Here is a 13032-nt window from a genome sequence, read left to right on the forward strand (position 1 = left end):
TTTCAGTTCTGATAAATGTCATATGATTTGCTTGACCTCCTCCCCTTAAGTTATTCATTTCCTGTATTATTAATTTCCTCGCCTGATCTCTCTTCTGGAATACCTATCATTTGATGTCCTTTGTTTACCAAATCTTTCACTTGCCTGTATTTTTTTCTCATTCTTTCCTTCTGGAAATTTATGTAACTTTGTCTTCCAACTTTTTATTGAATTTTATGTTTTGTTTCCAAATTTTAGTTTCAAAGAACTTTCTTTTCATGATCTTTACTTCATGGCTTTAAGATCTCTGAAGATATGAGTTGTAATTTCTTGTTTTTTTCTCTGTTTCTTGCATTGACTCTGAACCATGTTTCTTTTGAGTTTTTTTCCCCTGGGTTTGTCTATTTTTTGGTCTCCATCTTTCGTGATGGAGGCATTCTCCAAATGTCTGGTGATCTTGGTTGCCTCTTGCTGTTGAAAGCTGAGTTGATAGAAGTTCTGTGTATGTGGAGGGGCTTTGTTGACTGGTCACCATTCTTGAAGGGCAATGAGGTAGCCGAGCTGACTTTTTAAAAAAACAGCTTTACTGAAATATAATTCACATACCATACAATTCACCCATATAAAGTATACAATTCAGTGGCTTTTTAGTATATTGACAGGGTTGTGCATTTATCACCGCAATCAGTTTTAGGACATTTCCATTAACCTCAAAACAAAATAAAACAAAATAAACTGTCACCCTTAGCTTTCTACCACCAGCCTCTCTCCTCTCATTATCCCTCAATCCTAGGCAACCACTAATCTATTTTCTGTTTCTGTAGATTTGCCTATTCTGAACATATATAAATAGAAACATATAACATGTGGTCCTTTGTACCTGGCTTCCTTCACTTAACATAACGTCTTCAAAGATTATTCACTTTGTAGCATATATCAGTACTTCATTTCTTTTTATTGCAGAATAATAATTCATTGTATGGATATATCACATTTTATTAAACCATTCAATAGTTTGTGGACTTTTCGGTTGTTTTCACTTTTTGGCTCTTATGGATACTGCTGCTATGAACATCTCTATACAAGTTTTCCGTGACATATGTTTTCAATTCTCTGATATGTACCTAGGAGTGGAATTGTGTCATATGGTAACTATGCTTAACCATTTGAGAAACTGCCAGACTTTTTCAAAGTGGCTGCACCATTTTACATTCCCACCAGCAATTATGAGAGTTCTGATTGTTTCACATCCTAGGCAGCACTTGTTAAAATAACATGTATGTCTTAACAGATATGTCTCTTTTGGTTATAGCTATCCCGATGGGTGTGAAGTGGTATCTCATTGTGGTTTGGATCTGCATTTTCCTGACGGCTCACCCTAACTTTTGTTGTGACCCTCCCAACTCTTAAGTGTGTACTGATCTTTTTTTTGCATTGGCAATTCAGTTTTCAGCCTAGCTATGGCTCCTGGGAATTGAGCTATAGGGGAGGAATGGAGCTTATGAGGGAAACACTCTGTTTAAGGTCCAGATTTCCCCTCAGTCTCCTGGTTTAGTACTACAACCACCATCTTCCTCCATGTCTGGTGTCCCCAAATCTAAAGCCTCTCATTTTCTCCAGTAAATGGAGCTCTTTTCTTTTGAATTAAAGGGGGAAGGTGGTAACCTCTTTGAGTGTGTAGGAACCTAGCATCTAAGCTCTCCTTATATAGATATTTAACCATTCTCGTTTTCAGATCCTGCCCCACCATTCCTAGTGACACTTTATCCATCAGTGGTATCTGGAGTCTCTATTTCTTCAACTTCTTTAGGGTTCTCCAAGACAAGTATACCTGTGGTTTATTTTGGGTTTAAATTTTTTAATTAAGAAATATCTCAAATATTCACAAAGTACAGAGGATAAGTAGAAGAGACAATCTTGTATTTACCACAAACATGCTAACATTACACATACACGCATACCCCACACACATTTTTTTTCTCCCTACTTGGTTGTTGTGGGGATTTTGCACCTTTTTGGGGGGGTATTTATCGCTTCCCCAAATCCCAACTCAGGCATCTACTTTCAGTCCTGTTGGGGTTACTAAGCACTCTAATTTCATTGAAGACAGAGGAACAAGTTTCTTCTTGTTCTAATATTTTGAGAGTGATTTTCTGACGGAAAAAAAGAATAAAGACATACATTAATTCTGTTCCCTTGAATCAAAGCTTCTCTACATTATTATGGCACCGTTTCTTTTTTTATATTTCTTTTTTTTTAAGATTTTGTTTATTTATTCATGAGAGACACAGAGAGAGAGAGGGAGAGGCAGAGACACAGGCAGAGGGAGAAGCAGGCTCCATGCAGGGAGCCCAACGTGGGACTCGATCCCGGGACCCCAGGATCACGCCCTGGGGCTGAAGGCAGATGCTCAACCACTGAGCCATCCAGGCGTCCCAGCAGCATTTCTTATTAAATATTTGTTCCTCCCTTATTCTTAACTTTATTCATGTTCATTAGCAATTGATAATGCCTTCTCCTTTTTACTTCTGTTCCTATAGTTATTATTCTGTTGTTTCCCACCAGTCTTGGGTTTTACTTTTATTGATTCACAGAGTGATTTTCATAGCAAATTTGAAATCATATCCAACGGGGAGAGTTTTTGCAGGATTTTTAAAAAGCATATTTGGAAGTCTCCTCAAATGTCACCCAATTTATCTGAAAAAAAGGTAGAGAAGGTTTTGATTACAAGTAATTAATCTTAGTTGACAAAATTTTCTTTTGAAATAAATTAATCTAATTTAAAGAAAGTGTAAATAGAAAGTAAGATTTAAATGATTCTTTGTCTTTCCAGTTCTTGTGAGCTTAAAATAAGGGAATAATAAAGAATTCAGGGTTACAAAACATGAGGAATAGGAAAATTACAGCTCTAGTGAGTGTCATTTCCCAAAAATGAAAGACTGGCCCATAAAGCTTTTGGAAAATTCTGGCAATTTTCTGTGCTCCACGAGATTGGTCACTGGACTCAATTCATGTCCAATTATGAAGAATCCTTTGGATTCTATTGCTTATCAGAATTCTATTAGCCAAGACACATGTCAAAAAATCGAATACAAATGACTTCCTAAAATTCTCATAGTTTCTTCAAATTCCAATTAGGTTTCCAAATTTGTGTTCTCTGCCTATAAAAGGATAATCTGGCCAAGGGGCCCTAACCAGAACCTTCTTTGAATAGACACTGGTAATCCTCTTGGCAGGGAGTAGGGTGAGGAGGTTGTCTCATGTAAGGAGATTTGAGTATTAATCCTAAGGATTTCAATATGAGATCCCACAGTTTGGTCGATATCCCAAGTTCTTCAAAAGCATAATGGCAAATTTGGTTAAACTTAGAAATATATCTTTAGAAAAGATTACTAATGCCATTCTCTCTCCCAGCCAAGAGAAAGATCGATTATTCCTGAAATGCCAGGAGCACGCTCTTATCACTAAAAAGCCCTTTGATAATTGTATGTTGATAATGTTTGGGAGCTCTTCTGGAGCTTACTTCACATGTCTGTCAAATGAGAGGATGGCACTAGACAGTGTCTGAGGGCCCTTCCAGGTTCAATGTCCCATACATTTGAGAAACCTCTCATTTATACTCAAGAGTACTTGTCAGGATAAAGGAAGGAGAGAAGGAAACTTCGGTTGTTTAAATAAATGCTTTTGCATTGAAAAACAACAACTCATTTAGTTGTACCATATAACTAGGGCGCGGATACTTATTTCTTTGAGGTCAGAGGCAATATTCCTATTTCCATCAAAATTGTCTCGGCTGTTACAGGCATTTAAATATATGATAAATGAGTAAAGACCAGTCTATTATATGCGCTTTATTTTATCAGAATATCTCTGGGTCTAACTCCGTCTTTCATACACACACACACACACACACACACACAGAGCTTCAGTGCCCTTTTTTTTTTTTTTTTTTTTTAAGAAAGGAGTCAGGTAGAGAAAAGGAAACATAGTCTAATGGAAGAAACAGTGAGCTAATGTCAGTCCCACCTCCATTACAGCTGGCTGTAGTGTCCTGCACTGCATTCTTTCTTTCTTCCTCAGTGTCTTCCTCTGCAAATGGGGAGATCATAGCCAATAAATTTATCTCCTAGGTTGCTGTGAGACTACAATGTGTTAAATCTGTCTTTGAACACTATACAAAGGGCTTAGACTTGTATAAAAGTATACGAGTTTAGTCCTACACCCACTTAGGAATCCATTACACCATAATATAGAAATTTGAGGTAGATTATCCATTAAAAAGCATGAGTTCAGGGACTAATTGTCAGGGATGTGAGCAACTGTCCATATTTTAAAGGGAATTTATTTCAACTTGTACCTTTTATTCTGATAAGAATTATCTAGGCAGAAGGAGATCCGTCTCAGTACCACTTCAACTGGATAGCATGGATTCTTGATGTAGATAAAGTGGTACTAATACCACAGCAGAGACTGAAGTTTCAGATGCTTAGAACTGGTCTCAGAGGTCATGGGGAAAGCCCAGCTTTCTAGCCTGAGTATCGACCTCCCTCTGACAAGGAAGCTTTGCTGGATTCTTTTGGTCTCCGCTTGATAGATAACTCTTACCATTTGGGGGTGACTCTTAAGAATTTGGAACAGTTCTAACAAATCACTTTAAAGAAGAACTTTCTGTGTCTCTGTAACTTTAGTCCTGCCCTCCCCCCCAAACACAGAATAAGCCTCTTTGAAGATTGAAGTCAAGATCTTCAGATCCCTCTCTTTTCTCAAAGAAATAACACTAGATCCTACAATTGTTCCCCTTGGGTTAAGGCTTCATATCCCTGATTGTTCTGGCTACTTTCTTCTTTCCAGATGCTAGTTTATGTAGACTCTTCTTAACAGGAAATGCCCTCTGAACAATTTGTGGAGATCTGACCAACATGATTACTCTCGTCATTCTCAGCACTATTTTTTTTTTTTTTTGTAGCCTAAGCTGGCATAAGCATTTTTTACAGCATCAAATTCCGTCCTTTTAGTGATTGCCTTGGCACAGGCAGTGTACTGGCACTCTGCCAGAGTGAGAGAAAATGATGCAGCAGGGTCTGGCAGGACCTGAACTCTTTACCAGAGGATAGGCTGGGAACCTGAACAGGGAAAAGCACAAAGCCAGAGATGTGAAGTTGTAAGGGTGGCTTGGGTAGAAGAACAGCAGGAGAGGGAAAGTTTAGAACTGACAGACAATATTCTTAGAGATCAACTCTCTGACAACTCAATAGAAGAATCTGAGCTTCAAGCTTTTCCCTGTGATCCTCTGGCTCCTTTTTTTTTTTTTTTTAATTCTTATTTACTGGGATGCCTAGGTCTCTTAGTGGTTGAGCACCTGCCTTCTGCTCAAGGCATGATCCTGGGGAGCCTGCTTCTCCCTCCGCCTGTGTCTCTTCCTCTCTCTCTCTCTCTCAGTGTCTCTCATGAATAAATAAATAAAATCTTTTATAAATATTTATTTATTTTTTTGATCCTCTGACTTTAAGTCTTTTAAGTTATTTGAAAGGAAAGTTAATGTGGGGCTGGAAAGTTTATGTGTTAAATTTTTCTTTAAAATGAGAATGTTAGAAAAGTAATCAGATGCTATATTGGATCCTGTTCCAATAGGCAGCTGGTACCGCATAAAGTAAGGAAAACTTCAAGGAAATAAAAGGTGTTTGGAAAAATCCAGTTGTCATTGCTTTGTGTGTTGTGACGTTGGGGTAGGCAGCCTCCAAGATGGCACCTAATGATTCTTAGGTACTGGTTTTCCTGAGGGTAATCTAAGTAACCAGTAGGTTATGTGGAAATGATAGTTACTTCTGAAATTAGGTCATGAAAGACATTGTGGGTGCTGTCTTGCCCTCTTGGATGACCTGCTCCAGAGGAAGTCAGCCACCACGGCATGAAGATGCTCAAGCAGCCCTATAGAAAGAGCTTCATGGTGAAAAAAGGAGGCCCCCTACCAACAGTCAGCATTGACTTAACAACTATGTGAGTGAGCCACGTTGGAAGAGCCTCCCTTAATCCCCATTAAACCTTTCGATGACTAGTTCTGGTAGACATCTTGACTGTAATCTCTTGAGGCCCTAAACCAGAGAACCATCCAGCTAAGGTCCTCTTGAATTCCTTACCTGAAGAAACTGGGAGACCATGTTTACTGGGGCATAAGTTACTCAGCTACTAAGTTTTAAGCTACTAATTTTTGAGGAATTTATTATGCAGTTATAGATAACTAATACAGAGGAACAGAAAGGAGGAGTAAGGAATAAAGACCTCTCCTTCTAGGTCTGCATTCTTCCTGGCCCGTAACCACGGAATGCTAGCTTCCTTTTGGCTTCTGGACACTGCTGACAACCGAGAGAGCTAGAGGTTGACAAGAAGGAAGGGCTTCATGCCTCTTACCATGCTCTTCCTCCTCCCTCTTCTCTTTCTTTTTTTTTTTTAATTTTTATTTATTTATGACAGTCACAGAGAGAGAGAGAGGCAGAGACGGAGAAGCAGGCTCCATGCACCGGGAGCCCGACGTGGGACTCGATCCCGGGTCTCCAGGATCGTGCCCTGGGCCAAAGGCAGGTGCTAAACCGCTGTGCCACCCAGGGATCCTTCTCTTTCTTTTTAGAGGGAGACCAGGATGACATTGAGAACTTACACACATTTTGCTTTTGACTTTACAGTGGCCCTTGGGAAAAGCTGCACTTGCCTTTATCCATTTGTTACTAGGCTGTGGTTCCTTGACAGCAGGGCTTGGATCTTAACTATTTCTATCCTCATTGCCTAGCAAGTGAACATATATGAATAATGAATGATACTAAGAGTGAGGGCAAAAATCCCTCCTTCCTCCTGAACTCTGAAGAGATTCCATTCTTAGAATGCTTCCTTGAGTGGAGCAATTCCATTCATAGCCCATCAATAAGTCTTGATAATAATAGCATGCATGCCATCAGCCATTTTCACTATTACAAACCTCCCTAGTCCACTATTATTTATTTATTTTATTTAAATTCAATTAGTTAACATATAATGTATAATTAGTTTCAGAGGTAGAGTTCAGTGATTCATCAGTCTTATATAACACCCAGTGCTCACTACATCACACGCCCTTCTTAATGACCATCACCCGGTTACCCCATCCCTCCCAGTTTACTATTTTAACAATCTCTCTAGTTAAGCTCCTTGTTTTTAGGGGCTTCCTTTCACTTTTTCATCCCATTTCTTCTACGGAATGTTGCTTTCAACTGTTGCTCAATCTCCCAAGATGGTTGAGCCAGGAAAGCATGCATAGACGCCTGCTGCTAATAAATCAACACACCACTGCCAAGTTTTCCAAAATCACAGTGGGAAGAGCCCTGTACTGGAGATAGGAGAACTAATGCTGGGCTACAGGTCCCTGGGCAGGTTGTTTCCCCTCCCTGAACCTGTTTATCTTAAATTGAAATACTGGGTCTAGATGAGGCTCTAAAGTCGTTGGGTTCTGGCAAGTTAGAATTCCAAGGTGCAACCCAAAAGTGAAACCCAGTGGTCAGACTTCTGAGTAAGTGTCATGATTACAGTGCAAGGTTCCCGGGACTTCCCTTTATCAGCCCAAGGATGTGGCCTCAGCCAAAGGCTGGCAGGTTTACAGGGAAGTCTTCCGGTTTAGAAAGACGATCTTCTTCGTGTTTCCAGTTTTGTTACTAACTCCGGGTGACCTTGGGCAAACTCGCTCAGGACCTCAGACGAGGGAGGTCCCTGTTACCCCCCCCCCCCAAAAAAAAAGGTCTGAACTTTGAGAGCTTTTCGCAAAATTTCTCTTCCTACAACCCGGGCGGCTCAGAGCCGGAGGTGGCTCGGTTTCGGTGGAGGTAGCTACAGGTGAGCTCTTAAAGGGGCCGCCACGAGCTCGGGTGACAACCTGAGACGGGTGACTGGGCGAGGAGCGCAGACACGGGCGTGTGGATGAACGAGCAAGGGAAAGAGGGAACCAGGGTTTTCTTCCCTCCCTTCAATGCATTCACGCTTAGACTTAATCAGACTTAAAAACCCTCCAGGAGCAAACGCCTCAAACTCTCAATCTAGTTTACAAGCCCTTCTTTTTTCAACCCCTCCCCCCCAAAAGACTTGTACTGACGGGCGAATAATTTATTTTTTAAAAAAGATTTTATTTATTTATTTATTTATTTATTTATTTATTTATTTATTTATTCATGATAGACATAGAGAGAGGGGGGGGAGGCAGAGACACAGAGAGGGAGAAGCAGGCTCCACGCAGGGAGCCCGATGCGGGACTGGATCCCGGGGCTCCAGGATCGCGCCCCCAGCGATGCCCGAGAGTTTAAAGCATCAGTACGTAGTGGCGGAGAGCGCGCCCCCACCCAGGCCCCGCCCCTTCCCCGGCCAGGCCCCGCCCCCGCGGCGGGCAGGCCCCGCCCCTCCCCGCGCCAGGCCCCGCCCCTTCCCCGGCCAGGCCCCGCCCCCCGCGCCCCTGACGTGGGCGGCGCGGTCTACTCCTCCGCGAGACCGCTCCTCGGGGCCGGGGATCCGCTCCCCGGGGGCGCCGGGACCTCGCCGCGCGCGGAGGCGGAGGCAGCACGCGTGTAGGGACGTTACGAGGTGTGTCGGCATGTGTGTCCCGGACCTGCTGTAGGTGAGGTCGCGTCGCGCTCGGAGCCGCGGGCTGCGGCGAGGTGAGGGCGGGCTCCGGGGGCCGCGCCGGGCCACCTGTGGAGCGCGCGCCCAGTCGTCGGGCCGCGGGGCCGCGCCGGGGCCGCCCGTCCGCGGGGAGGCCGGCGGGGCCGCGCGCCGGGCCCCGGCCCCTCGGCGCCGCCTCCCCCTGCCGCCCCGAAGGCAGCGGCGCTCCGAGCCCGGGGTGGGCGCCCGCCGCCTCCTCACTTCCCATTGGCTGGGAGCGCGGTCACGTGGGGCGCGGCCGGCCAGCTCCGGGGCCGCCATCTTGGCGGAAAGTTTGGGGGCCGAGCGGCGAGGGGCGCGGAGGGAGGGAGGGAGGGAGGGAGGCGACGCTCCGGGGGTGGGGCGGCGGCGGGCGCGGCGGCGGGGGCGGCGGCTCCTCCTCCTCCCCGCCCCCCCCGGCTCGCTCACCCCCCGCGTGCTCGGCTCCTCGAGCCCCGGGCGGGGCCGGGCGGGCGGCCCCCGAGCCCGTCCCGAGCGCACGCCGCTCGCGGGAACTTGGCGCCGCAGGTGTGGGGCCCGCGGGCCCGTGTCCCCGCAGCCTCCAGCCTCGCGCCGCTGCGCCCCCGCGCCCCGGAGCAGGTGGGGCGTCTGCACGCGTCGGCCGGGCCCGCGTCCGGGCACCGAGCGCCCCTGGGAGCCGGAGCTGCAGGTCCCTGTGCGGGGGGGCCCTCCCTCGGGGGCAGCTTCCTGGGACCCCCCCCCCCCCCCAACCCTGCTGTTTCACTTGGGAAAACTTGGGCAGCGGGTGTGGCCCCTTCTTCAGGTACGGCTGGGAGTTTTCCGCGATTTTGAGAGTTCAGGGGAGGAATGCAACTTAGCACCACGATCCTCTTGTTTTGCTTCGGTTGTTCCCTTACTGTTTTTTTTTTTTTTTTTTTAATTTATTTTTTTAATTTTTTTAAAGGTGTGTGCCCTCTTTCCGATACTGGAGGGAACCAAAAAAACAAAAAACATGCCGGTCCGGAAGCAAGGTGAGAATTTATTTCGGGACCTCTCTTCTCGTGCGGGTGAGTGAGTGAGAGTGTTGTGTCTGTGTTCTGATTTGTGTTTTAAAGATGTTGGATTAGGGGATCCCTGGGGGGCTCAGCGGTTTAGCACCTGCCTTTGGGCCGGGGCGTGACCCCGGGGTCCTGGACTGAGTCTGCATCAGCTCCCTGCAGGGAGCCTGCTTCTCCCTCCTCCTGTGTCTCTGCCCCCCCCCCCCCGCCCCCATCATCTATCTATCATAAATAAATAAATCTATCTTTAACAAAATAAAAATGTTGGACTCTGATAAGACGGCGTCGTCGCCCTTCCCTGCTTGTTAGGAGACCGAAGCCGCCTATCCTGGAGGGGACGGACACCTGTCAGTGTCGTTTTCAAACTTTTCTTTTCTGGCATCGCGGTCTGTAGTGGCTCTCGAGAGGCAGGTTCCTGTTCACTCCTCTGAAAGGTCTTCGTGAAGACTCTTTAATTGGTGTTTTGATATTTTAACTTTATTTATTTATTTTTTGATATTTTAACTTTATGATCTTAGGCACTCTTTTGTGAGCAGTCATGGGAACCTGGCTATAAGAACTGGTGTTTTGAAACAGTTAAGATTCGGATTATTATTATTATTTTTAAAGATTTTATTTATTTATTCATGATAGACATAGAGAGAGAAAGAGAGGCAGAGGCATAGGCAGAGGGAGAAGCAGGCTCCATGCTGGGAGCTGATGCGGGACTCTATCCTGGACCCCGGGGTCATGCCCTGGACCAAAGGCAGGTGCTAAACCGCCCAGCCACCCAGGGATCCCCCAAGATTCAGATTATAATAACAAATTGTAGGTAATCTGCTTTTGCATGTCGGATCGGCTAAAGCTGTGTTAACTGATACTTTGATCAAACAGCCTTGTGTTGTTTTAGACTACTACACATTTATCACCAACTGTTTATCTTCCTCCTTTTTCTGTGACATACATTTAGAAATGTTTCAATTATTCTAAGGAATATATGTGTGTGTGAGTGTAGCAGCGTTGATTGACCTAAAGGATTTGGGGAGGTGTTGAGATGTCTTGTAGGATGATTTGCTGCATAAGTAGTGTGTAATAACTGTATATGTGTAATTTTAATCAAACTCTTGTTTCCTTCCCAGACACCCAGAGAGCACTGCACCTTTTGGAAGAATATCGTTCAAAACTAAGCCAAACTGAAGACAGACAGCTCAGAAGTTCCATAGAACGAGTCATTAACATTTTTCAGAGCAACCTCTTTCAGGCTTTAATAGGTGAGAATTAAAACTTTATTTGTGACCATTATACATCAGCTAGGCTTAATGCTCCTCTGAATTCATTTATTTTAAAACTTAACAGAGTGACGTATTTGGTTCTCTGTAAGGCACTCAGTAACTTGAACATCCAGGGAGTTGTATGTTTGATAGGCCAATATCCTTTCCAAAAATACCTAATAACCAAAAAAGCCATTCAGTGTGATTATTTCAGTGGTCTTCGGTGACAGTGCTTTATATCCCGAGCATTAATTACTAGAAGATGGAGAAGTTGCAAAAATGTTTCAGGATCCAAAAAAATAAAGGCTGAATAACTATTAGGTTGTTTCTATATTTGACCTCTATTTCTCTGGAGTTCCTGAAAATGTTTGAAGAGTTCTGCTACGTTTGAGGATATATATCTCCTTAATATAGACTTCTGTTGAAACTTGGCATTCGAGGAGTTAGAATTTTATTTTATTTTATTTATTTAAAGATTTTATTTATTTATTCATGAGAGACACACAGAGAGAGAGAGAGAGAGAGGCAGAGACACGGGCAGAGGGAGAAGCGGGCTCCCAGTAGGGAGCCGGATGTGGGACTCGATCCTGGGTCTCCAGGATCACATACCTGGGCTGAAACCTCTGAGCCACCTGGGCTGCCCAGGAGTTAGAATTTTAGGCCTGAGAAATTATCATAGAGATGATTCTGTCTAATATTATTTTGTAGACAGGAAAATTAAAACAATATCATTCATAACTAACCTAAATTTAAGGTGGTCCATTGTTTTAAAGTAGACCTGGGCAAATAGTCAAGAGTCCTAAATTCCGTTCCTTTTACTGCTGTTAATTGAATGATGTTACACAAGTTTTTTAACCTTTTCTAAGTCACTATATTAGTTATAGAATGTGAATGCAATAGAACAATGGTTTTTAGCCCCTCCACTCTGATTTTAAAGTAGCTAGATTCTTTTTTAAAACAAAATCTTATATTTTGTACACAGTTCCCAATTTATGAAACAAGTTGATTTATCTCTGGCCTCTCCTCTAGGTACCTAGAAAAGTGTGTAAACCACTGAAGTAGAAAATTTCTCCCTTTCAATTCTGAGAATGAAAATTTCTTAATTAATTGTTGACTCTGTAAATAGGACATGTACTTCATTATATTGCATTTATTTCCTTAGTAACTTCCAAGTCGATGTGACCTAATATTTCTTGATAGAGCAACTTTTGATGAGTTTGTGGACTACCTTCAAGTTAGCATATTCTGTCAAAAAACTTAATGCTAAATTGATACTCTGCTAAATTTGTTTTAAAATTAAAGAAAGTTTAAGGAAGATCAGTACACCCGAATAATTTTTAAATCTAATATTATCGACTTTGAAAAACCTAAGAATAGAGAGAACAATATAACTAACTGCCATATGTATAATTAACAATATAACTGTGACCCATCTTAAAAAATTATCGACATTCTGTCTTTTTGGTTTAAATTGATGGCCTTTTTTTTTACAATTGAATTTCTAAGCCCTGATGTTTGAGGTACAAATGGATGATCAAATTAGATTCCTCTTAAAAAAAACAGCAAAAAGGGAAGGGAAACATTTTTAGTTATTTGGTTTTCTAAATCAACGTTAAACCTAGGAATGTTTTATTTAAGAGTCACTGATTAGGAAAAAAATAGTATGACTTGTATGTCCTCGTTTACCTATAGACATAGATGGATGTAGTCCTCTATGTGAAGTCTGCGACTTAAGAAAATTAAATGGTCAGTAAAGTAGCTAAACAGAATCTACACTTCTTAGACTTACTCTGTAGATTGGAGATAGATTTGGAAGGTATGTTTGAAGGGCTTTTTAAAATATATCCTGCCTTGCCTGTTTTGAATGTTTATCTGTTCTTATATACAATTGAATCCTAATAGAATTAGTCCTGTAGTAAGTTTATATTTGTCAATCTCCTTAGTCCTGTGTAATTTCATTGATTGTGAATATACCTTGATATTTGGATTTACTTATGTTTTAATGTTTTATAGGAGGCAATATCAAATTTTGGTCTAAGAAAAGTAAAAGATTTTAGGAATTTTGAAATGGGTAAATTTAGTAGAGATTTTTGTTTCCACACTGTAATTAAATTAATTGTTTACTGAATTAA

At 42.9% G+C, this 13032-nt stretch overlaps 1 protein-coding gene across 21 annotated transcripts in view; it reads left to right on the forward strand.

Annotated features, from left to right (window-relative positions):
- The first annotated feature begins 8434 nt into the window (after positions 1–8434).
- Positions 8435–13032, forward strand: part of DLG1 (discs large MAGUK scaffold protein 1) — a 236920-nt gene continuing 232322 nt past the window's right edge. For 9 of the 21 annotated variants that reach the window (XM_077883972.1, XM_077883978.1, XM_077883979.1 and 6 more), the window contains exons 1-3: positions 8436–8608; positions 9557–9623; positions 10769–10900. In XM_077883972.1, the coding sequence (XP_077740098.1) occupies positions 9605–9623; positions 10769–10900 (151 nt within the window). In that variant the 5' untranslated portion in view covers positions 8436–8608; positions 9557–9604. Of the gene's footprint in view, positions 8649–9280; positions 9416–9556; positions 9660–10768; positions 10901–13032 lie in introns of those variants that run through there. The other 12 variants (XM_077883967.1, XM_077883970.1, XM_077883977.1 and 9 more) reach the window with 7 other exon arrangements.

This window comes from Canis aureus, chromosome 35, assembly GCF_053574225.1.
Source record: "Canis aureus isolate CA01 chromosome 35, VMU_Caureus_v.1.0, whole genome shotgun sequence".
Lineage (NCBI taxonomy): Eukaryota > Metazoa > Chordata > Mammalia > Carnivora > Canidae > Canis > Canis aureus.